This window comes from Haliotis asinina, chromosome 5 (genome assembly GCF_037392515.1).
Source record: "Haliotis asinina isolate JCU_RB_2024 chromosome 5, JCU_Hal_asi_v2, whole genome shotgun sequence".
NCBI lineage: Eukaryota > Metazoa > Mollusca > Gastropoda > Lepetellida > Haliotidae > Haliotis > Haliotis asinina.
Genome location: NC_090284.1, coordinates 72,147,975 through 72,175,573, shown reverse-complemented (window position 1 = coordinate 72,175,573; position 27,599 = coordinate 72,147,975). Strand labels below are relative to the sequence as shown.

Genomic DNA, 27,599 nt, shown 5'->3' with positions numbered 1-27,599 from the left:
GGTCTTCCCAGAACAGGAGAAAAGATATGGTGTCAGGCAATGTTACGAAACACCCAATGTCTATTGATTGCATAGACTGTGCTGGGGGAAGTGTTTAACACAAGGTATGTGATACTTCTACAGTACTGTCTGCTATGCATTCACACACAATGTTTCATTGATAATGTGCACATCAAAGCAATAATAACTGTTATTTTGTCAAGTCAATTATAGATCAGTGTTTACACTTATAACGAAAACTAATTCCACAACAGTTCAAAAATGAAAATAATTCTGTAAATATACTGGATAATACTAAGACAAAAAGTTTAATAACATCAGACCAGGTTTATTTCTTGTTTTATGGATCTGTTTTATGGAAGTATTTTTCATTAAAAAAAAATAATAATAATAATAATAAAAAAAATAAAAATAATAATAATAAAAAAATAAAAAAATAATAATCCTTATGTTTTTATTGGCCAATAATGTCGGGAATAGTGAATGACTCCACAATGACCTGCAAGGAGTTGTCCAGCCTCTCTGTGCCACCAGTGTTGCAGGGTGCCGCTGTGGTGCTGTTGACACTCTTTTCCGATGGTGTGTACTCTCCAACATCTGTTGTTCTCAACATGTACAGTTTGAAACCAAGACACCTAAGCTGATTAGCACCTGTTTGAACTTCACCTATTTATTTCTGTCATATTGTCGGGCTCACCCTTACAACCCTGACCTGTAATGTGAAACTTATAAAGGGAATTGGGTGGGGAACTCACCCATTTTATCTTGTCTTCATTAACTCATATCAGTGTTTTAGACAGTATATGGATTTCTTTCAAGCCAGCTAACTTGAGGAAGCTGGATTTATTTTTATGAAGATCGAGGACTTTTTATAGTTTTCTATGATTTTATTTATGATTTGTTTGTTTAGAGGGAAAAAGTTTAATGTATTAAAAGATCATGTATTAGCATGTGTTTTTTTCAGTGATATTTGTTGAATTATCAAGCAGAAAGTTAACAGTTACTTTCTGGACTGATATTTGTAGTTCACGGGGTCTATAAAAAGCCAGCATGTGGACAAATAGAAACACACTAGATTGTTCTTATTCTACTTTTGTAAATGGTTTGACAATTCAGTTACCGGATTATTAAAAAGTTATCAAAGAATGTAACATTTTATAGATTTGCAATTTTTTCTGACCACTCTGTAAGCTAATGCCAACACACACACACAAGAAAGACTTGAGACTTTCCTTGTCATGAGGCGTGGGTTGCAGGATAATGCATAAACAAATTATGGATAGTTGACACTGAAGAGGACTTCTGCTAAAATACTGACAATTTTGTATAGTGTGATGACAGCCAAACTGCAGGATTTGTGGCACTGATGTAAAGAGCTTTTGCAGTTGTAAGAAAACATGTTTGATGTTGATGTTGGCATGTGATGCGACGATTGTTTATGACTATGTATCTTCTTACCTGATGACAATAACCTGGTTCTCACTGTCCTTGATCATCTTACAGTAAGACGTGCTGCCCACAGCAAACAGGTGCCTGAAACATAGTGCCTCAGTTTCAGTGGGTTTATTCCTCATGGGCATAGTGATACCTGCATATACTGTACACCCATTCCTAGTTCATTCTGCTGTGGTTCACCTGATTTCTGGCTTTGTAAGTTGACTTAATTTCACTGCTAATGTAGACAAGGCATAAACACATAAATTAGCATTACTGCTTCAAACCCAATGTTCAAATTTAATAAAAAATATCTAATGAGAGGAAAATGCAAATGTTATGCAATTTAACAACTATTTCCAATTTTACTGTAAAGGACACTTATCTGGAAAAATCCCTGACCAACAATATTTTACAACTTGCAGAACAAATCCTGCACTCAGCAATATCCCATTTATATGGCCGTGGGTGTCTGCTGAGGATTCAAAAACACTGTGATGACATGGTGATCTCTTGTAACTCATGAACACAATACATCCTCAGAAGCTACTGTGTCCCTCCATACTTCCATGTCAAGCTGTTACTAGACACAAAGAATATGCCTGTTTCCAGGTTCAGAGTTAAATACTGTGATCATTTTATGAGACCAATATTATGGATGTCAACTTCTTCCTTTCTGTAAACACAACGTTTCTGGGCTTTTCATCATGTAAATGATCACACTGCCATGAGGAATCCTAGTACTGAACCATTCATAGCTTCAAAGGTTGAATTCAGTCCACAGCAGCTAATCAATTATATTCTTATCTTTAGGAGAAGATTTCTAGGAGTGGGTAAATATGCAGCAAACAAAGGTATTCTTGGAGAAACCAGACGATACTGTTTATTCATAACAACCCAGATAAAAAAAAAAGTCATAAAATATTGGATTAAGTTATTAAGAATGAATGTTTCACCTTACCCTTTACATTGTTATGAAATGCATAAATTACATGACGAACAAGGTAAAATTAACTGAGTTTCTCATGTTCATGAGAATTTATGCGCAAAGTGGGTTTAGCTATGCATGGATTATGCAAGATTTTTGGGGATGCCACTGTTTTTGTATCCATATTTAAAAGACGTCTGATTGATATGTACATTCAGTCCTGGCAGCAGAATATTGAATCATCATCATATTTATCACACTATTCTGGTATTAAGAACTTATTCCAGTGTGAAACATATACATCTAAACTTGAAAATAGAAACTCAGTCGGATCAATGTGTAAATTTCGTATATCTCTTCATGATTTCAGGGTTAACCAACAATTGGAAAAGAAAGTGAGTGATAAATCCGACACAGAATCGATTTGTTATATATGTCTGTGATATGAACGTTGTGGAAAACGAATACCATGTTTTCTTCATCTGTGATAGATATGCTCTGCTCCATAATGAATATTTTTTGTCCATCAAAAAATACTGCAATGTTAGATTAAAATTGCAACAAGTATTCAACACACCTGATGTAAATGTAAATCTAACATCTATATATCTGTTAAAAATATGTAGCTTAAGATCTTCTTAATACAACATTGGTCATGTGAACATAACTGTATACCTCATAATACAACTGTACTATGGGCCATGTTGCCTAAAATACGGAATAAAGTTGATGGATATAATCATATTCTCATAAACTTATTATGTTACTTAAAGTCAAGGTAATTAGTGTAAAGTTTCAGATAACTGACCAAAAAATAGAGAGAAATATTCTTTCTGTAAGTAAACCTACTTAACATTTTGTTGCAATATGTCAGTCAACACATCAAGACATGGTACAAGTATCAACCTGGTCTTAATAGGGTTTCCTTAATAGGGTTTCCTTAAAAGAGTTTTTTTGACTAAAGTATACAGAACAAGAAAGAATCTGACATAATATTTCCCTCCCAACTGAAAATAAAAACAGGTCTGTGCTTTTTGAGAGAAATCTATATAGTGCCTACAACTGTAATTTGATTTGAACCTTGACTCTTCGCAAACTCTCCTGAAAGGAAGTAAAAACTGAACTTGCTAATGGCGTATTTGCTACATGTCCTTCCGTAATCTCACGGAAAACATCGGCAAGTGAGAGAATGGATTGTCAGGCTAAATTTGCCCCATCCATGCAAACAAATAAAACCAACTTCACTTGAACTTGTTTGTTAGTGTAAATTTGTTTAACATTTGGAAGTGTAAACTAGTTTCAATGGCTCCTTGTGGCACGCGTGTTATTTAGCAATGTTCGTACAAAACAGGTAATCCCTTAGAGTTTGTTGCTCATCAACAGTAACTGGTTCAGTGTGGCTTGGCTTGACCAGCATTGTTGCGGTATTTCCCAACATGGTCCCACGACTGATGTCACTCATCTCACAAATTCTCCAGTGAACATCAAGAGCCAGTGACATTTTTTATGGATTTAAAAGCTGAAGATTTGGGATTTTGCATTGGTTTGATAAAATGGTGAGAAGCATTTATTGCTGATATGAAACTAACTATCAATGTTGACTTTGCTGTTTTAGATTGTTGCTCCATTTAATCAGACAATCTTTGGAAAAGCCACACTAATGTGGACATGTATTACAGTGTTAAAATGAGTGACTGAATACCATTTTATGTCTTTAGTAGTATCCAACAAATACCAAGGTGGAAGACAACAGATATGAGCTTCACAGACTACCCATGAAAGGTGTCAAACCTGGGCATATGGTGGGATAAGCAAACACTTTGACCATTAAACTACCTTACAGAAAAGCAGGTGTTGAACAATATGAGGATCATGAAATCTTTGAATTTTTGATATGGTTGTATGTGTTTTGAAGACTTTTCTGGAAGATTCCAAATGAACTATGCCCTGACCTTGGTTCCGCATTTCTAATCTGTATAAGACTAAACTTTGGCACAAAACATAATTGTGAGCCCTATAACAATATTTATGATACAAAGCCAGTGACTGTTTATTACATATTAGACTTATGGGATTACTACTGGGAAATAAAACTGCTATAAAAGTGAGAGTAGACTTCCCTTCTGCCAGCCCCTGATTCATGACCAACCAGTCAAACTCAAAAAGTAATATCTACATGTTTCACACAGCTTTCAGTGATATATCCATCATATCAAATCGTGATGATGACCTGAGCAATAGTACAGAACTATTTTAACACAATGCTCAGATCAAAGATCAGTGCTGATACAGTCTCTATTTTCAACTCCCTGGGGATTATCAAAGGACGTAAACCTGGTGCTTGATAGTGACAGTCTATGTCACTTGGGTGTGACTTCAAACTGGCCTACCCAGGTCAGAAATGAGAACCTAACGCAATGCGTGCCTAATCTCAACACTGTTATCATTTGGTGGAATTAAGACCCTGTCATGTTGTGATACGTAAAAGAGACACTGACACCAGACTTAGGTATGTTGTCTCAAATCTCAAGGTACAGAATAGTTCAGTATTGTTGATGCAAGAATGTTACCATGGTTACAGTAGTTCAGTTTATACTCACGGTGGGAGGGCTCCGAGTGCTTGTCCTTCATACTTCTTGACCATGTCCAGTCCATAGATGCTGAACATCCGGTATGGATTGACCGCGACCAGGATACTGCCGACATAGGTCTGAAACACGACACAGAGTGAGTGAGTGAGTGAAAGAAAGGGGATAACATGATGATGGATGGTCTACATGACCAAACCATGGAGGTATGCTTGTATGACTGTGTTATCATAGCGCAACTTGAACTGTTGTGTATGTTCCAATGACATGACGTATGTCAGTCTATCGGTCATATGAGGCAAAGGTTTTGAGAAACAAGCCATGGAATTGTTTAACCTGAAGTTAATATACAATGTTCAAGCCAATGTTCATGTTAAATGTTTTAATGTTTAACCATAATTTTTCACTTATTGGATATTTTTGGCTTGACGGTTCATGCTATTTCATGATTGTGTCCCTGTGAGGAATGTTTAAGATGTCTGTGAATGACCCAACTGGGACTGACATCTTCACGCTGGGAGAACAAGTCTTGATGAGGGACAAAGAGCAATAATTACAGTATTTGTTGGACACCACTGATACATAAGTAGTAACAGCCAATATCTCAAACTGAGGAAATGAGGATCTGAGATATCAGACTGGATATTAAGAGTTGATGCAACACATGAAAATATCTGTCAAAAGCAGTGGTAATTCAACTCTCAAACTGGCAATCAAAGGTGACATTGTCAGGGGGTGATTATAACTATATATTTTGCTAATGGAAAAGGTTCCACAATAGAAAGTCCATCTCTGCTAAACAAGAGTAGTATCTGCTGTGCAGGTGCTCTTTGAAAGGGTGAATGCTTGAGTTCTGCAGCATAAACAAGGTTGCAGCTACTCGTATCTTTGAGAAGCCGACCTAACACTTCATATGGGGATAAACTGTTTGCTGGAGCTAAATGAGTGACTCAGGTAGTCAGGTTTAGTAGGTCCTGAACAGGAAACGGGTATCCACAGGGCACCCTCAGTAACACCTGGGCTTAGTTACCAGGTACATTGACACAACAAAACTTAATGCATTCACTACACACAAGTTGCTAAAGATTGCATTTCTTTCTAAACTGAACATTTCTTTTGACTTTAATATGTTTGAATAAATAGAAAACTTCAGTCAAGCTCAGTGTATGCATGGTCAGATGATTATATTTCTGTACCTGAATCGCTTTTGCTTGGGCTCATGTAAAACGATTGCCAATAAAATATTTTGTAGTCAACTCTATTATTAAGGTAGGGTCAGGTAATAGGGGTTCATGGACCATACTCTCAACTTTACTATTGGAGCAGAATATTTTATTGCATACTACTTTCACAAACAATTAAATAAAATCCTACCTAAAATACATCTTACAGGATAAAGAGCTGATGGCCTACATCTGTACTGAATAAAGTACACAGACTTGGAGGCATCATGCAGAGGCATTGTTCCCAGACTCTGGCTACCTCCATTGCCTGTATGTATGGGGGTATTCAGGTGTTATAACCCCTGTGTGGGGATTACGGCCTTTAATTCTCTGGAAGTGTTATCTTTAATCCGTAGCATCAACACCATCTGATCTCAATAACATTAATGCCATGGGATTTGCAGCACTGAAGTAAGTTTCATGGTACATTCCAGGATATTAAACATTACCTTTTTATTATATTCTCAAACAACCTGAAATGTTAATTGAAATACCATGTAGCATTTACACACAATTATCTTCGCTCAGTATAAACAACAGGGCTCCTGCAGACAATTGTTATGTCAATATCAGCAGTAGGGGCAGGTGACGCCCCAACCACAGTGTGTAGAAAGAATGCTGATGATTCTCCACCCTCTGGAAGGTGATGTGGAAGGAACAGAAACATAGGGATTAATTTTGAGAGGATTTGGAAGTAAATCATCAGAAATATTTTTCCCACTGACTGGCATGATGATTGGGGACATTGCCAGGATCTGCAGTTGGTTGGCAGCGATGTTGTTTTATGCAACAGTCAGAAACAATGGAGTTTAGGACAAACTAAACATGATTAATATCTTCACTGGGTTTCTTTGCTTGTAAAGGAATTAAAATTTGGACTGTTTGATAGACTTTGAAGTCAGTCATAGGTAGGTAGGTAGGTAGGTAGGTAGGTAGGTAGGTAGGTAGGTAGGTAGGTAGGTAGGTAGGTAGGTAGGTAGGTAGGGACTTGTTAACCTCCTCACATCACACCAATTTTAATGTCTAACCATTACAAGCTCAGAACTTTGATTTCTTCTGCACAAAACTAAAGTCAAAGAGATGAACAGTAATTTACCTAGATACCGACCATGTATATAGAGGGCAACAACAAAAACGTCACCACTATCCACTGTGACAGACAATATCCACCTGGTTGTGTTATATATACGTACACATAATTAAGTCTTGTATTTCTCCAGTGTACCTGGTGTACTACAATAGGTACACATCCAGCTGACAAGGAACCGGTGCAGTCAACATGTACCAGGTGACACTGCTACCTCCGGAGGTCTAATGAAATATACATGGACATGTATTCCTAGAGCACCCCACCATAGGGACAACAGGGATGCTATAACATACATTCTGCATTTATCTGCATTTAATTGTAATCACTAACAATACATGACTCTATTCAGGAAGACTATGCAGTGTTTATGACTTGACTAAAAGGTGCACTTGTTGAAACTGTCAGTGCTATTTCAAGGTCATTCACTGAAGTCATCAAGTTCAAACTGAATATGTAAATGTGATTGCTGCACAACTGTACTGCATAGTGAAGTTCAGCTCATCATGAACAGTTTACATGTTAAACCTGATATCTTTATTTGTGACACTCAGCATTATTCAAGATGACTGGTTGTAAATCCTATTAATTGAGGTAATCCAGTGACTGACATAAGCATTGATCTATGTCACTGGGATATGATGACCTATCACACAGAATGACCACAAGATCAATGAAGCCACGACTTGGGACAAGCAGAAAACAACTGTGAGAGGTGACTAGATGGACTAGGTGTGTTAAGTAAAGGAAACTATACTAAGTATCCTCTCTATGACAACACTGTACAGTTGTTTAGTTTAGAGTTATCTAGTCCAAAATAAGTGGGGGCAGATTCGATGCAATCTCTGGAGACCCAGACTTACATGTGAAGCCACATCACCTGTACTACTGTATGACAACTTCAATTCTGATGATAAGCCTGACATGACAGTCAGCTACAGGTGCCCTTACAGCAAACATGTGTGACACGAAATACTGATTTCCTATTAGCGTATTGTCATCAACTGTGGTCCTCGTTGGGACCTCTATATTGTCAATCTTAGTGGTCAGTGAGTCAGAGTGTCCAAGTCTTCCAACTATCCTAGTATCTATACTGCACAAAAGAGTTGATAACTAATAGTTGAAGTTTTAAGGTAAAACAAACTTTTGACTAGTACACACATGGGTTTTCAATTTTTATATTCATGAAAAAACCAAAGGTCATTATAACTAGTTGACAGTTAACCTTTTGCTGATTTTACAAATAATTATATCAAGTCTCATTTCATAATTAGTAATTGCTCCTTGCAAGGAGAGGTGCTTAAGACCTAAGATTAGATGCATTCACATTTATAGTTTCTTTGTAATTCTAAATGTGAAGGAGTGAACATCTCACCCAATAAGTATATCTATCTGAAAACTGAAGTCTCTGAAATTGTCATCTTAATGCCATCTTTATGACATGTTTCAGGATACAGTGCCAGCACATCCACAACATGGATTGTCCCTGGAGTATCTTGGGAGATACAACCAGACACAAAAATAGCTTCCATCCATCAGAAATGGTTACATGCAAGCAGCTACATCCATTTATCATCCCCAAGGAATGGTTTGTTAGCCATTCATTAATTGATAACACTGCATCAATAACTCTGGCACATGGCATGTGAAGTTCTGATCACTTCAAACAGCAACAAAACAAAGTGAGAGTGATAGAAATTAGAAAACAAAATACATTTGGTCTGAATCTCTTTTTCAATTAGGTCAAATGAAAAATAACTACAGATGTCATCACAGCAGTTCATGAGTGAGTAAGTGAATGAGTATAGTTTTATACCACTTTTAATAATATTCTAGCAATATCATGGAAGGGAACATCAGAATTGGGTTTCACACATGTACAGAACTGAACTCAAGTTTCCTGCATGATAACTGAATGCTTTAACCACTAGGCTAACGTTCCACCCAGCTCATGATAGATATATGTAGTATAAATGGAGATGTCGCATAGTATACATGAAACTCTCCCTAACTAAGCAAAGTTATCAGTTCTGTTCAAAATCCTCTCATGTTTTACCATTTTCTATTAATTAGTAGCTGTTCTAATCTGAAATTTTCTTTTCAAACCAACTATTTTACATAAAAGCTAATGTTTTGCACACTAACTAATGGAATCAAGAGCCCTTATGGTGTTAATTCTGCTATGTACATAAGCATACCTTAACATTTATTCATGACATAAGTGACTTTAAGGTCTCACTTATCCTGATGATGCATCAAAGTACATTATCATTCCACCTACTGTTCACCACAATGATTGTGGTTGACAGGAACAATTTTAATTATTTTTTTTAAAGCTTATTTACATATGGGACTAACATGTATCATCACAGCATGGGAAGCAAGCATTAGGCCTGGAGGCAGGTAATCCTGCGTGACAAAACAATAATGGCTGCCGATGTTTAACGCTGAACTCAGACACTGGGTCACGGTCAGATGCCTGCCAGGTATGCTACTGCTCCACAACACACAGAGCTCAATGAATATACAGACTTCTTGTTTAATATGTCCCTACATAGTGTGCAAGTATGACATGAGATGAAAGGCACCTTTAGGTTGTAGCCTAGATTACTATACTTACATGAAGACATGCAGGCATGCATGATTGCTTGTGTGTCAGTGTATAGGTTTTACATTATATTTTATTGGTACGTTCACACAACGGAACACAATGCCACGGTATAACATGGATGCCTCACTCAGACAAGTGTATCAACTCGAACCCAAAGACCATGTTCAATCCGGATACAGGCAGGGTAACAGTGAGCGAGTGAATAGCAATATTCCAGCAATATCACAGCGGGGGAACACTTAGGAAATGGGCTTCTTATGTCATACCCATGTGTGGAATCAAACTTGGGTTCTTAGCATGAAGAGCAAATGCTTAAACCACTCAGCTACCCCTAGATCTTGGTGGCAAGTTTTCAGGGATGAAATGGAAGTGTTGGTAATCTTCATAAATCTTTCCTCTGCATTATCTTTGTGAAAAGCTAACACTGCTGCATGTTCTCAGAGTGAACCATGATATCTGATTACACATTATTGCCTAACCATATCATGATCATATTTCTTGCAGTTAGTATTCGGTGTAGGTACAGTGACATAACACTGTCTTATAGGTTCAAACATGTTGTACATGCTACAGGATAGATGTAGCACCAAAACATCACACACAGACCTGTCTCGACAAAGTTGTTTATGATTTACACTGCTTTCAGCAATATTACAGCAACATAAGGGTGGGGGAAGCCAGGAATGGACTTATGGCACATATTGTACTCATGTTGGGAATCGAATCAGCATCTATAGCATGATTGGTGAATGCTATAACAAGAAGACTACCCATCTGTCCTTTTCAGCAAAACACTTCAACAAGTCACTGGGTGTCTGCATGAAAAATAGTTTTACAATGATTTTCCAAAATTGTTTTCTTCCACAAGGACTAACAGCGAGCAATAACTGAAGTTCATTCTGGGTTCACTTTGATGAATACAGGGAAAGGATGTTTTGGCAAACAGGAACGTGTTCTGTTTGAATGTGTATTTGCAATGCATATTCTACCCGTGAACTACACTTCAACTCTAAAAAGAAGTTACCCACTGGTCTTTGCCACACATAAAATGAATAGAAAAAGTTTCATTCTTCTAAAGGAAAAACAACACTGATGTGGTACACCCCTCCCCCTCAAATTCCACTGTGATCCTACTCATGGCCTCCCCAACTGTAGCATCCCCACCCACAAGACAGGTGACACAAAAAAGACAGATTGTGTTTCTACATGGCTGCACTCTATCACTGACAAGTTCTGACATCTGCAATCACACATATAACATAGCAATAATAAACAATCACAACAGTCACCTGCCGTCTATCGTCATGGCAATGCTTGGCTTGTCAGTGTGTCCACCTGTCTCCAAGACTTAGACTGAAGGGTAATGACCCCTCTCAGTTGATTAACTCTTTCATGCAGGGGTACATGGGTCACTCAGTTACCTCATAACACCTGAGTTGTATATTGTTGAAACCAAGATCGCTCTCTTGTGGAAGTTGATCAGGGGCCAAATGCTTAGTTTTTATTCTTACCATTAATGAAGTATCCACGTGCTACAGTTACAGATGGTTATAAAAGATTTATGTGATTATTATATGACGAGACCATCTTAATTATATCTTCAACTTCCTAATTGATGCAAAGCTGTGAAAAAAGGTATCTGAGTCACATTCAGATATGTTTATTTTCAGTTGGAGTTGGACCTTCAAATTCTGCATTCTCAGGGGCGAATCAGTGATCTGTGTAAGTGAAGTAATGAAGTTAGAGTGGACCAAGGCTGAGTGGATACTTGGTTTGTGAGGCATTTGTGAGTGAGTGAGTGAGTATACACATTATACCCATAAAGGGATTCGAACCAAGACCTTCATACTTGTATCCTGAAATAATATTATCTAATTATGACATCAGTGTTTTCATATACTGTAATTGAGCCATACGTTGTATGGAGCTGTGCATTTTGTAAATGGCCTATTGATTATCATATTCCATGAGTGAGCAAAAAGCACATGAACACATACGCACACCACTAAGATACTTACATAGATTCTGTCTTTGCTATATCTGACTTTAAGGTTCCTCAAGATGGTGTCCTCATTCAGATCACTGCAAAGTAAACAACAGCTGGGTCACACAACAAATCTACATCAACATTTATCGATGTATGAGACAAACAAGTAGTACATATTTATCATAAACAATTGTACCTGTCATTAACACACCGGGGGCACACCGACTTAGCCTGCAGACCAGCAGCTACTCTGATGCTGCATGGACTACACCTCATTGTATGTTCTTGGTAGCGGTAAGTGAGTGAGAGAGAAAGAGTGAGAGAGAGAAAGAGTGATATGACAGCATGTCTGCTTGATGTGGACGGAATGCTCACAGTGATACCCAGGTCTTCGATGTTTATGTGTTAGTGAAGTGGTGTGATATTGATGGACCTTGAAACAACTCAGGGCCAAACAGGGATTTGAACTAAAAGTTATTGTTTTCCTGCATACCTAAGAGACACAGCATTGTGAAGTTAAGTGCAGCATTTTATATAGATGTTCCTAAAAACTGACAATGGGGACATAACTGTCCCTGTAAGAATTCATACTGAAGTTTGATGCACTTAATGGAAACAAATCATGAAGGTTCATATGAAATGGACATTAAATGCTATGCCATAAAACTCTGTAACACATCATCACAAGACAAAAGAAAAACTAAATGATATGTGAGCAATAGTCATAGTAACAGAGCGTTTTTGTCTGGAGCTCTTCTTTCTTGGCAAAAGGAACATAATACATATGTGCCTTGTAGTTAATGTAAATTTTCAAAAGTTTTGAAATAATATTTGGAAATCATGTATGGACATAAGGGTGATTATCCATTAATAGATATACTAAAAACATATTACAACTCAAATGTAATCAGATGAATTCATCTTAATTTGAAGATCATAAGTTATTTCTTTTTATATGACCTTTTCTAACTACTTCATTGAAAGAGGAGACGCATGCCTAACATTGTGTGTATATCCCAGTTACAGTTGTCAGCCAGTGTTATAGTGGAGAATGTACTGGCATGTCAATATGATGAGTATAAACAACATGTAGCTCTACCCAATCAGTGTCTCCGACTTCCATGTACACACGGTACACAGACTGTCACACTTTACTTGTATCTACAGGCCTGGAATGAATACAGGAGAATATCTACTGAAGGAAGATTTCAAAGACAGATCTTCAATAGATACGACAGTTTCAATCATTTACACATGTTGCTTTTCACCATCTAATAATGGCTTCCTCAGAAAATGTAACATACGTGAGATGTGATATCCATGACATTACTGTAAATGACATCACTGTACAATTGACATCACTGTACATGACATCACTGTAAATGACATCATTGTACACTACATCACTGTACATGCCATCACTGTAAATGATTTCACTGTACACGACTTCACTGTACATGACATCACTGTAAATGACATCACTTTACATGGCATCACTGTAAATGGCATCATTGTATATTACATCACTGTAAATGACATCAGTGTAAATGATATCACTGCACATGATATTACTGTACACAATATCACAGTTAATGTCATCACTGTAAATGATATCACTGCACATGACATTGTTGTACATGATATCACTGTATATGTCATCACTGTAATGATATCACTGTAAATGACATCACTTTAGATGACATCCCTGTAAATGACATCAGTTTTCTTTCTCCCTGCAACTGAAACTGTTTAGGTGTACCATTTACAGTTATTTCTACCCTTTAAAACATGAAAGTTTGAGGAATGATTTTACATTTCACCCTTTGATGTTTGTACTTCTATTAACTCATCTTTATATATAGGATCGCGGAAGATACAATATTGTTCAAGTTTATTGTTATGTTGAAGAGCATTAACCATTATGTAGACTGGTTTTACAGACAGACAAATATCTATCATAGGCCATTTAGCCCACGCTTACTTTAACCTCAGTACATTTTGAAAGTATGAGCAGTTTATGAAGGAAATTTGAAGGCTCATTCCACTGTCATGGATGCTTGTTAGGAAGAAACTATTCATATTCAAACATGACAGACTTATTCTAAAAGAAGGTTTAAAAAGTATTAAGTTCAAATGTTAAGAGGAACAAACAATACGAGCAATGCTGTTTGACAAGGTTAATGTGATATTAAACATTGTTCCTTTTGACGTAATGTTAGTACTAAACACTGAGATGACAGCTGTGGCAGACTGTTCTCAGAGGAGGTAGACTGGTAATAAGCACATATAAACAAAAGGGGATCAGGAAATACAGTTGTTATACAGCACCATCGATGTGGTATATATCAACAACATTCGTCATCAGCCCAAAGAACAAGTTTAACAACTTCTTTTAACTCGCCCCTTTTGTTTTCCTCCCTAACTTAAGAGCAGGCATATTGATCCTCAGGGTGTGATGTGTTGCTGTGGACTTCGAGGGGGCAGTGTCGTAACATGCTTATTTTGTCATGTGATTACTTCTTACGAAGGCAACATTGACTGCTGCATGACGTTATGTGTGACCTACCATGACCCAGCCCATGTTAAAATACTCTCTCACATAAAGCCAGCATGGGTGGGGTACCTTGCCTTCACAGACTCAAATAGAAGGCGTGGTTGTTCATGAGCATTTCTCAGAACCACCCTCAGATCCAAGCCATGGTATTTCCATGAATGATGACAACATGTATAAGAGCATTTGTGTAGTTTATCATGGTATGGGAGATAAATGGAACATTGTGAGGGGTATAGTAGTTATAAGAACAAAACAAAGATGAATACCAAGCTTTATTGCTATTACTAGCACACCATTGTCTTAATTGGTTAAATAAATAAATGGGCCAGACAATCAAGTGATTTACAATATGAGAATCAATGCATGCAGTGGGGTAGTGAGTCAGGCACCAAGCCAAACCACCTGATGCTGTGAGTCCATGATGCAACCTCTGTGTTCGCTCCAGGCTGAGGAAACAGAGTTTAAAGGGGTAAAAGTCACTTCATGTTAGCATATATTTTTGTGAATTACTTAAATACACTCAAAGTACCTTATACATTTGGACATTACAAATAGTTTGGACATACAAACATCTTGCAATGAAAAATATAGCTTTATCAGTATTGGGTTTTTACATTACCATGTCAAAATCTTTAATTCATGTCAGACCTGAAAGCATTGTTTCTTTGTAAATAGAATAACTGCCATAAATCTTAGTCAAAAGTCACACAGAACAAGAAGGAAGACAAAAATAGTCCCATGCCCCAGGAAGACTGGGACAAAATGTACCCTATCAAAGTGTGTTATAAAGAGGCACAGTATCAATAAGAACTACAGCCAAGCTGGAAATAAATCAAAAGATAAAGAGAAGCGATAAAGCTGATTGACAACCAAAGTGTAAAAAAGTCCAAGAGCTCAGTACAAGATGGCCTCTGCTTTCTACAAATAGGCTCACAACCTGAACCCAACTCACCCACTTGCCCTGAAATACAGAGATACTAATCCTTGATTCAGTAAAAGGTCCCACTTTTTTAAGGTGCCCATTTGAATGGGGGCATAGGAGTACAAGTTGACACTAGATAGAACTAAGCCTCATAGTGAGTGAGTTTAAACCATTCCACTGTGTTCTCACTGGAGAACAGCCCCAAGAGATGAAGATGATGATTCTCAGCTATGAGAAGAGAACTACTGTGAGTTCTCACACCCATAATATTGCCTACTGGTGGCAAAACTGTCAACCCAGACTGTATACTTGGTCATCCAAACGGAACAGTCCAAATCCCAATGTTTCAAAATATATCCTTACACCTTCATCATTCAATTTTTACACTATTTTTAGTGAAATAGGGCAGAAGATATGGTCAGGATTTGAACCCCAAACCTTGAGGCTAACAGACATGACAGCAGGCATCAGCACCTGGCCCTTGCCACCTGTGCCATGAACATTGGAGTAAGCAGTTATTGCAGAAGTTTGATCAAGGCCAGGGTCCCTTCTTCCAAAACGTGACAAGCTCACTTCATATTTTAGATTTTCAGGTGAAACTATATGTCAGAATCAATCTCTTATTGGGTTCATAAGGTACAGACACACAAGACATGAGCTCTGAGGTCACTCATTCTGCCAGTGGGGTCATAATCTGTGTCTTTCACAGAAAGTTCATGGGTTAATCTATATAGCATGCTGACTATAAATAAACAGATACAGATGCAGAAGGCTGGGCAGTCATGACATGTGAGTGGATACCTGTCTGTCTGCCATATTGTTTGTTGACAACTTCAGAGCTGACGTCAGCTATATCTACCATTATCAGAAGTAACAAGTAAATTGTCACATTGTTCCCTGATCAAATGATATTTTTGCTAAAAGGAAACAAGTTCTAAAAGCATTCTCATAAGAAGACCATTATTTGATCACTTTCCTGACCCTTTGGGTTAACAATACCTCTGACATGAGATCGGGGACCATACAATAGCTCCCTTTTGAGACAGCCCTGGCACAAAGCCAAGGGGATTACACTACCTGGGTTGATATCACGTGCTGGTGCAGTTGTAGATCACTGATGTACCATATAACCTCAAATACAGGTCCTACCAATTACTTCTGAGCAAAGGGGGGATTTTAAAAATTTTGCAGAGTGACAAATCATATTAAACTTCTACCCAAACTTTAGAATCAAGGACTTATTTCAGTTTAAAACATATCATGATGAATCTTTAAGAACTGAAAACAGTGAGAGCTCCAGGGTAGGAAAACTGGACCAGTTCACCCAGTGTATTGCCATATCAGTTATTTGCCCTAGAGCAGAACCTGTATCCTGATGCCTAGATTACATGGGGTAGACAGGGACATGCTCCATCACCTCACATGGTTGAAATATCCTCAGCATTGCAGTTAGTCAAATAGCTGGGAGGGTGAGCACCTCACATGGTTGAAATATCCACAGCATTGCAGTTGGTCAAATAGCTGGAAGGGTGAGCACCTCACATGGTTGAAATATCCACAGCATTGCAGTTGGTCAAATAGCTGGAAGGGTGAGCACCTCACATGGTTGAAATATCCACAGCATTGCAGTTAGTCCAATAGCTGGGAGGGTGAGCACCTCACATAGTTGAAATATCCACAGCATTGCAGTTGGTCAAATAGCTGGGAGGGTGAGCACCTCACATGGTTGAAATATCCACAGCATTGCAGTTATTCCAATAACTGGGAGGGTGAGCACCTCACATGGTTGAAATATCCTCAGCATTGCAGTTAGTCCTTAGCATTGTAGTTAGGTGCTACAGTACCTCACATAGGGAAGACACAAGTATCTAAGACAACCAGTCCTGACTCCACACCATTATGGGAATTATGTCAAAGTTGATGCTTGCCTATAACTTTGATTCAGTGTTACTTGATACCGAGTCTCCCCAGCCCCCTCACAAATTCAATACATTTTTTGCTTGAAAAAACAACAACATTTGGTTCTGGAAGGTTGTATCTACATAATCTTTTGCAGTGTGTTGCTATGTTACGAATTGGTTACGGCAGGTGTTTTGTCAACAAAAAGATTATGGAGGTGACATGAGCCATCATCACTTCATGCTTCAGGACATGAATAGAAAATACTGCAGGCGAGCAATAAGTATTAACATGTATCATTCAACAACCTCCACTATTTTTCTTCACAGAAGATGGCTCTATAACAGTTAGAGCCTACATTTCTTTGTGATTATCATCTATAGCCTACATGTATCTATACTACACACACGCACATAGACACAGACACAGACACACAGACACACACAGACACACACACACACAGACACACACACAGACACACACACACACATTCCTACATTTACACAACTACACCATTAATTTTTCCAGCTGACTGAACATTTCCCTTGACTGGCCAACTGTCCAACATTACAGGGTCTTGCTGAAGGACGGGACATAATACATGTTTGACACGCTTGAAGAGGGGACTACAAACAAATATTTAGTTGAGACCAAAGGTTCTTTTGATGTCTTTATAAGAAGATCTAGTTAATCCTGTCATTTCCCTACAACCAGCACTACACCCTCTAGCAGGTATGAGGCCAGTGATGTTAGACTGTGGTGCAAGATTATCGCCAATGTTGCTTTCAAATCTCAAGGTGTTTGGTTCCATGATCTAACCAGAAAAACCAGTTGAGATGAGGGAGTTAGACAGTCATTGGGTTTAAAGGCACTATATTACACCACACTTCTCTAAAAGCAAATAATGCAGTTCTCTCAATAATACTATCAGCCCACATGGAAGACACCATATCACAGAAAAATAGGTATTTAGATTACAATATTAAATTGATAATTCCAATATGAATTAATGCAGCATGTGACACTTTTCCATGTATGGAGCAATCATTGGCATTCCATATATGGCAAGTGTTACTTGTGTTGAAGCTTCAAGTTTCAATTGTACATTTTAGGCATGTAGTAAGAAATAATAAGTATTTCACTGCATAAACAGGAAGTGAAGTTGAGTGAATATACCCCAATATATATAATATAGGATAGCATATTCTCAAAAATGTATGACATTGTGCCTTTAGATAAATGGTGGTGTAGGGAGGACATGCCTCTTTAGAAACTTTTACAAGTAAGACTTTTGATTATTTCTCTTTTCCATCAGCAGCACATACGGCTGGGACTTGCCCAGCCCCAAAAATACTTTGCTGAAAATGTTTAAACTGTGACATGCATTCAGACGAACAGATTTAAATCCTTGGTCAGTTAGGAAAACCATTCTAATGAAGAAAGAAGTACTCTCAAGATCATACATGTCTGAGAGGTCACAATTATCACAGCTAGAGTCCTCTACGTCTGCCAATTTGAACCTCAGTGGCTTATGTGAATTCCGGTGCCATGGCCGCCCCACAAACAGCATATGATCAGGGTAGGTCGGCAGTGCTGTTGGATCTGGGATATACAGCCTTAACACCTGTTGGTATATCTCAGTGGTCATGTGGCCAGTAGAATGTCAGGTTTTGTAGAAAGTTTAACGTTTCCTGTCCTATGATGCGGCCTGCCAGGAGTGCTACAAACATAGATGTATTGCTGTATGGATGTATTGCTGTATAGATGTATTGATGTATTGATATATTGCTGTATGGATGTGTGGATGAATTGCTGTCTGGATGAATTGCTGTCTGGATGAATTGCTGTCTGGATGTATTGCTGTCTGGATGAATTGCTGTCTGGATGAATTGCTGTCTGGATGAATTGCTGTCTGGATGAATTGCTGTCTGGATGTATTGCTGTCTGGATGAATTGCTGTCTGGATGTATTGCTGTCTGGATGAATTGCTGTCTGGATGTATTGCTGTCTGGATGTATTGCTGTCTGGATGTATTGCTGTCTGGATGAATTGCTGTCTGGATGTATTGCTGTCTGGATGTATTGCTGTCTGGATGCTTTGATGTATGGATGTATTGATGTATTGATGTATGGATGTATTGTTGTATGGATGTACTGCGGAAGTTTACCTGAGTTTGATCATGTCTTCCACCCCATCCTCTGCCTCACTCGCCCGTGCTGCAAAGGCCATCTTGGTCTGCTTTGCCTGGGCTCCCTTGTCACCTGCAACAGAGGACAAACTTGAGACTGTCTGTAGGAACTAGTTGAGAGAGAAGTCATACAATCTGATCTCTCAAACTCATGTTTGTTTAGTCTTTATCTAGTATAATCATGCTACTTCAGCTTAGTTGCTTCTCTGGACACTGACATCCCAATTGTACACCTAGGTTCTGTTGTGCTTTGGCAGCTGAAAATAAGACAGTGCGAGAGTTTCTGAGGTCTTAATGCCACATGTAATAGTATTTCACCAATATGTCACAGAACAGGGCGTTACGAATAACCTTCAAACATATGTTTGAATAGAAAAAGATCTCTTAATAAGCCACATTAATACCTCACTCATTTGGCTATCTGAAGTTTTCTGATAGATGGAAATGATGTTTAGATAGGCAACTTTTATTAAAGTATTTTTCTTATTTTATGAAATCTGCATTAATACCAATGATCTTACTGAGTTACCAGCCCATTGCGTCAACTCAGCTGTTTTACACATGTTGTTGGATATGACCGATATCTCATGGGAAGCACACACATCAACAGCCAATACATCATTTATATGTCCTGGTTTTGTCTGTTATTATCTTACTGTGTATGTACTGGCTACGGCCTGCTGCAGACATTGACAGACAAGGACTTGGCTTCGTGTACATACGACTATCATATCATATCATTATAGTACACTTATACTGTTCAACATGCGAGGCACTGGCTATTGCAGGATACATTTTATACCTATTGTTGCACTCATCATGGAGGGTGGAATGTGGGAGACGGTGTTTAGACCTCTAGCCATGGGAGGGATTTTCTAAATCTGAGACAACTCGCCACAGTCCTCTTTTGTCTCTAACTGATTTCATTTTCTCCTGCAACTGACATGGACTCAGGAGTCTTGTAGTTTAATGTCACATTCAGAAAATGATGACAGCCTTGAAAAACACAGATAATAAAGACCAGAAAATCTAGTGATTGGCATCATGTGCATCGATCTGTACATGTAGGATGCAATAACATGTATCAGCTGTGAGTCTGATCACCCAATCCCATTAGTTGCCTTTAATCACAAGCATGGGTGTGTATGGATGCTTTGGTGTAACTTGCAGTGTCGTCTTTACCATTACTTAGAGACTTCATAAGCTCATTCCATGTCACTTCTTTATCTGATAATTGAAATTATTCTATACCATCAAAATATATATAGGTAATATGCTCAGTATGGCCAGTGAGTCTCTGGCTCAGAATAATCTCATAAATCAATTACTGAACAGCATCATCACTATATAAAGTGATTGTGAATCCTGCCTGTGCCACGAAACAACATACACTCACCTATGCTTTAAATACATAGGATACAAATAATATTTGATGCTATAGAATTCCAGTATAACAGATTCAGCCGCTGCACCGAACGACATCTTAAATTGTAACAGTTATTACTGAGAAGCCATTTCACCAACACACTTACGTAAAGCTCCGACTTCTTACAGATCTAAATATTTGCCTTCACTTTCCTGGAATACACACTGTTTTCTTATGACCAGAACATATGTTACCTCCTTTATATCTGTAACCATTTCACACTACACAATCAATACAAAAAACAACCTGCCCATTTGAGGCATTGATCACTGATTAACATCACTAAAGGCCATAGAGTGTAACACCTAGTTTTACACACCAATATGACCCACACAGAATGTACCATGTTAATGTACTTAAATGTAACTTTCATTGCACACTCTCTGACAGGGTTTCAAGGGAACATATTGATTACCATGAAGACATCCGAACAATGCAGGTGGCAACTGTTATTGAAATATGAATGTGTGATTTGGTGAGCTGAGTGGAGCATTAAGTGCCACCAGTCTGGATACGTCATTAAATTCCATGTCTAATTTTTTAGTTAATGGCGGAAGAGTTTCCTACATCTGAGTTCATAATGACAAAGTGATTTTTCTTTCAACTTCGTATTCCATGTTAAGAATGTTTGTGTGGTATTCTGTTTTCATTTTAATACTACAAATGTGTTGACACTCCTGTGAGACATGTATATCACAATATCAACATACAATATCAACATGCTTCATGAATATAAAGCATCAATCTTGGAAAAATTGATTAAGACATTTTTAAAATATACCAAGATATTGCCTAATTGGGTACGATTGAGTGGGCATTATTAAGTTTATGCAGCACACTTGAATCCAGTAGAATTGAACAGCTGTTGGATGTTTGCCAGACAGGACGTTTGACACCACTTGTGGGTTCAGGCTGGCAACCCGGCAAGTCTGTCGCACCATGGATCACACAGGTGTCAATCACTACCCAGAAATATCAGAGTCTGATTGGCTGCATTACAATCTCTACACTCACAGTTAAGATTACCAGTAATCAAAATTTTATCAATAGCGTCATTCTCTCTCTTTTTTCTCTGATTAAGGAAGTTCTTAAACTAAAATTGTCAATAGGTATGCCTGGAACAATAAGTTCACAATTCTCTAGAGTGCAATACCAGGGTATGGTTCAAGACAAGGGTAGAGGACAATCAAGGGAGCAGGTTTCTATAGTCACACAGCTAGACCTGACATTGGAACAATGGCACCTTATCAATACTGGATGAGGTGCATGTTTAATTTCCAGTGTATTCAGTCAGTGGCACCAACAGTCACATATGAGAACAAGCCACATGCCTCATGGGGTTTGTTAAGCATTACACCTGACTGTGATACTAGGAAACAATGTAAAAAAATACAAAAAAATATCTTCCAGGATAGACATTCATTCATTTTGAAAAGCATAAACCATGAAGACAGTCCTCCTTGATCCTGTCAACAATGTCACAAGGTCAATTAACCTCTGTACACAAACAATACACACGGGTGAGGCATATATGTGGGTATTTAACCACTAAAACTGATACTAAAATTAGCTATTGTACATTAGTCCATACTCACTGAAAAGGTCAAGAACAATGGAAGTGGACGTACATTGTAGAACAATGATGTTGTGTTGGCTACCTACCAGTGTGATATGGGCAAGAGGCATAACATATTACTGTTTGCCTGTACAATACTGGGGCAGTGGGGTAGCCTGGTGGTTAAAGTGTTTATTCCTCATGCCGAAGACCCAGGTTCAACTCCCCACATGGGTACAATGTGTGAAGCCCATTTTCTGGTGTCCCCCGCCATGATATTTCTGGAATATTGCTAAAAGCGGCATAAAACTAAACTCACTCACTCACTCACTGTACAATCCTACCACACACTCACTGTACAATCCTACCACACAAACCATTTACCATCATTGACAGTAACACGGACATTACATCTGTGGCAACTCAGCATCAATCTATCACAATGTCTGACCTGACGGATGATGTGCAATCATTCATTGATTGTATGGATGACCGCTGATACAATCAACTACATATCTCTGTGAATATTTCATACATAACACAACACCACTCCCTCACTCCCTTCCAGAATGATATCCACCCAGCTAGGCATCTGGGACCTTGGATGTTCTCAGTACTGAGAAATAGTAAACAGTTTGTTTTCATGGTAAACAAGACAAATGTTTAACGAATTTTATCAATATCAAACCAGTGTTATAAATTATCAGTTGTAATCTCTTGAAAGCCATCCTCTTACGAGGTTTTTACTTCAATCAAGCTATATGAAATATATAATGTTCTACAGTGCTTCACAGGCTGCCAGGTGAGTCATACAGATAGGCAATCTGTCTGAATAATCTACAGCTTCACCAGCTGGCTTCTCTAGTCCAAACACAGCATTTTCAATTACCATGAATATTTGTATAAAGCACTTGCTACATGGAATATCATAATGTTCCATAATGAAATACCTTAATAATATATAGTAGACTTGTAGGTCATTTCTAATTCATAACCCACTGACTTTCTTATTTGCTATAATGTGTTATTTACAATATCTGCAAGGTTAAAGGAATGTCACAATTATGTTTTTATTGAATCATTCTGTATTGAATTTGGACTTACATGCCTCACTGAAAATCATTTCTGCAGTTCTGAAAGCATAACCACTGCCAAGGTTATGAATGAGCAACTTATCAAAATTTTCTGGAAATGTATTGATCAATGCCAAGTCTCTTAATACAAAATAAAATTATTTCTATGATCAGATGAAATCTCGGCTCATGTCAGATTCATGATTCCAGCAATATGAAGAATACCACACCCCAAGTCACCAAACATTTCTTTCATCTTAATTGTTTGATAAGAAACCATGAATGTCAAACCTAAGTCAGATAAAAATTCCTATCTCCAGCTTCATCTATATGCACATTGGCTTCAATGTACAATGACAATATTCAGCAGTTTATCAGAAAGATCTATCTGATTTCAAGTTCTAAATGGCTAATCTGATAGCAGGACTGAACACAAACGTGGTATATTGACTGACACTGAATCTCCATTACACCAAGCTGGTGTGTCCTTTCACCAGTGTGTGGACACAGCAACCAGACCAAAATTATAACTCTTTACACAACCTTTGGAACATTCATATCATAAGAAGTCAATATAAAAGATGTGGTTAAACTAAGTATCAACATGAGCAATGGACAAAACTCACGTCAATAAAATTCACATGGAAACAAGAAGACAATAGAAAGAAATCAAACTGAAATTTAGATTCAGATGTGGGACCAATTTTATGTGAGTGCATGAGTGAGTGAGTGTGCATGAAGCATCTGTTCAGCCTGAAATATGCTTGACATCTAGAGTCGGTTTTACGCAGTGGTTGTGAAAATGCACCTTCATTACCTGCTTGTTCTTCAGTAGTTGATGATATTGTACAATCCACAGATTTTTCTTCTGATGATACTTCTTCAATAATGCCACTCTCCAAAACGCATGGTGCTGATTGCCTGATTCTGACAGATGATGTGGTTGATTGGCTGTTATCATCACCACTTCTCTCTTCTTGACTGGTGCCATCAGATACGGATGGTTCATCCTCCTTGATCATGTCAGAAAATGACTCAGGTTCCTCAGTCTCCACAATGTCCTCCAACTGTTTTTGTTGTGAGTTTTTCCTCCTTAGTGCTACTGTGGCCTCGCAACTACCACCCATAATTCCAAGATGCTTATCACCATTTTTCACTTTACCACCTCCTTGACTAGAGCTACCTTGATTCACATCTTCAGAACAAGACCCAGAATGTTCTTCTGTTGAATCTTGTCCAACATCTGATGTCTCCAGGTTTTGGCCATGTTTCCCTGCACATTCATGAGTATTACTTACAGGTTCATGAAACTCAACCGTTTCTAGGGTGTATTGTCTTGTACTATCAGTAGTCTGGGAAGGCTCAGCAGTTTCTGGCTTGACGACATTTTCTTTATCGGTAGTATCATCTGCTGCCTTACTGGTGGGGTTCAGACTCCCAAGCTTCATCTCCTGTATTTCAAATTGGTTTGCTTCACCTGCTTTAGCAAGTTTAAAGCTCTCCAGTGATGCTGAATATTTCCTATTTAATTGTGACTGTCTGGTCCCCTCTACAATGGTGACAGGCTTCTGGCCTGATTTCAGCTTGGCAATATCATCTGGTTTAGCCACACTGGCTTCACTCTCAGTGGAGGCATGCTCAGCCATACTCTCTGGTTCTGTGTCTCTGCATCCTTCTTTAGTAAGCTTAGCCTTTCGTGTGACAATACCTTCAACAGTAGTCTTCCCTGTGCCATCTTCAGCAGGAGCATGTTCAGTAAGTAACTTTCCAATATATTGTGTTTTAGTCCCATTTGCTTGTCCATCCATGGCAGAATGTTCAGTACCAGACTGTGCATTGGGTTGTCCTTGCATAGCTGCCTGTTTGGTACCTGCTTTCAGACTGACATGTTCCTTTAGCTCTTCATGTCCGATGTTTCCTTTCTCTTGATGTGGCCTCTGCCCATGATTAATGTTCTGGACAGTGATGACCTTGGACTTGTTTTCCTTTCTATCCCCATTGTTCAGGTTGATGTCCTCCATTGTGCTCTCAGTTGGTTTCAGTCTTATCTCCTTTATGGTCCTGCCCAGGTCTAACCTGGCTACCATTGCCTTCTTGTCCTGCCCACTGAAATGTCTGGAACTGGCATTATTCACCACAATATCCTCATCCTCAGACATGAGACTGCCTGAAAAGTGGGTTGAATTATCCATTTCTTTGAATCTAACTTTGACCCCTTGCTCATTGATCTGTTTGTCATGAACTCTGAGTTTTGTTTGTTTTTGGGGTTTAGAAGTGTGTCTTTTCTTCACCCTTTCACCATTGTTCTTTCTGTACATTTTCATGACCACTTGATCGTCTGACCAATCTTGTGGGTCTTCCCCCAGTGATCCACTCATGGCACTGCCAACCTCCACAGAATAAAATGAATCTTCGGAGTCTATCCTCACTAGAGGGATCACACCACACTGCTGTGACCGGCGCCCGGTTGAGGTACTAGGCAGGGGCTCCTCATCCTCAAACGTCACTCTCTGTTTGACTTTCCCACTTTGATTCACTAAGTTAGGTTCTTCCCCATGAATGTAGTCGGCAGACTTGACTCCTTTCTCAGTGGCATGCTTCTTTGTCTTTTTCTTTTTAGATTTCGTGCTAGAACTTGCAGCTTGGTTGATGTCATGGGGATTCATGACAGGCAGAACAAGCTGCTCGCCAAGGCTGTTAATGGCACCCTGCTTGAACCCAAGGTCAGTCTGTGCTGGATACATGGGTTGTCCACTCAACAGATGTGGATTGGAACTCAGCTGTAAATCAGTTGGCCCAGGTGCAGTGGGGTTGAAAGGAAACTGTACACTTTGTGTAACTGGTTGATTCATGGGGACCAAGGGTGACAAATGTCTTCTTAGGAGTTGAATATCTGCACCTGGCTGATTGGTCATTTCCAAGATGAGATCCTGGTGTTCAGTCAGAAGACTGTTGGCTCCCAGTCCAGGCAGAGTCACAGCAGGAACAGTATTGAGATGATTCATCCACTGTGGCATATCTGACTGACCTAAAGATAGTAAGTGATCAGTTTGATTTTGAAGACCCACATCTGTAATGTAGTCTTGTCCATTCCCCTGTATGAGAGGATTCATCGACTGGGACATGTTTGAAGAAAGACTGACACTTTCAGTAGCATCACTCTGTACAGCTATTCCAACTATATCTGTGTGGGTCTCTGACATTGCATAACTGTCCTCTGACTGGTCATCACTAATATTACCTGATTCGTTATCACTAAAAGATGATTCTGACTGGATGGATATTTCTGACTCTTCATCAGCAGTGGCAGATGAAGATGAAGGCATCTCATAAACTACTGGTGTATGTGGTGTTGCAACATTTGTCTCTCCCTCAAATTCCATGCTGCTCTCTGAGGTGAGAACTTTGTGTCGAGAAAGATCCACCACTCTTGACATAGTTGTCAAAATGTAAAAAGCACAACTTATGATCACAATTAATCTATGAGCCTGTGATCATTTCCAGCCAGAAATTGCAGGTACATGTCAATAAATAAGCAGTACCTGATTGTTTATCAGAACAGAATCACAATTTCCTGTAATCTTGAATTCCTCAACAATAAATTCCATGAATTACAGGTACATTCCTGTTCCAGTTTCAACATCCCATCTGACTTGATGCCATAGTAATCTCTCAATGTCAGCCTTCTTGATGCAAAATGATCCATAGATTTAGCAAGAACCTTTTACAAATTTCTTGCTCTTAGCAACTCTGAAGTAACTCCAGGCAACCTTCACTGCCATGACCTGATCTTATCTCAGTGAAATATGCTGCTGTAACTGAGAGCATTTATAGACACTCACGACCATATTTGGCTCCACCTGATTAAATGCATTGTATCACAACACCCAATCAAGAATCAATATCAAGATCAATAATAACATCAATAACACACTTCCTTCCAGATGAAACTGGGATTTCTCTGCGATTAAGTTAACAACACTTAATAAAATGTGAGAAACCATACAATATTTTTGCTTTAATCTTGGTGCTTTAACAAAGCTTGAAATAATTGATGATTTCGAATGAAGACCATGAAAATCTCTATCTGGTATAGAACTGGTTTGGCAACTTTGTGTAACATG

General features: G+C 38.5%; 2 protein-coding genes across 5 annotated transcripts in view; both read right to left on the bottom strand.

The window, feature by feature from the left end:
• The window catches only part of LOC137285205 (unconventional myosin-XV-like), a 116,593-nt gene that overhangs the window by 64,312 nt on the left and 24,682 nt on the right, over positions 1-27,599 (bottom strand). For all 4 annotated transcript variants that reach the window (XM_067817470.1, XM_067817471.1, XM_067817468.1 and 1 more), the window contains exons 3-6: positions 19,401-19,494; positions 11,890-11,953; positions 4,963-5,072; positions 1,459-1,533 (exon numbers count right to left, since the gene is read on the bottom strand). In XM_067817470.1, the coding sequence (XP_067673571.1) occupies positions 1,459-1,533; positions 4,963-5,072; positions 11,890-11,953; positions 19,401-19,462 (311 nt within the window). In that variant the 5' untranslated portion in view covers positions 19,463-19,494. The remainder of the gene's footprint in view (positions 1-1,458; positions 1,534-4,962; positions 5,073-11,889; positions 11,954-19,400; positions 19,495-27,599) is intronic.
• On the bottom strand, positions 23,522-26,912 carry LOC137284020 (serine-rich adhesin for platelets-like). The gene is made up of 2 exons (XM_067815682.1): positions 24,293-26,912; positions 23,522-23,535 (listed from the first exon to the last, which is right to left on the bottom strand). The coding sequence occupies exons 1-2, from the start codon at positions 26,910-26,912 to the stop codon at positions 23,522-23,524; spliced, it is 2,634 nt and encodes an 877-aa protein (XP_067671783.1).

Coding starts and splice junctions, on each gene's coding strand:
- LOC137284020 (XM_067815682.1), bottom strand. CDS start 26,912: ATGTCAAGAGTGGTGGATCTTTCTCGACACAAAGTTCTCACCTCAGAG.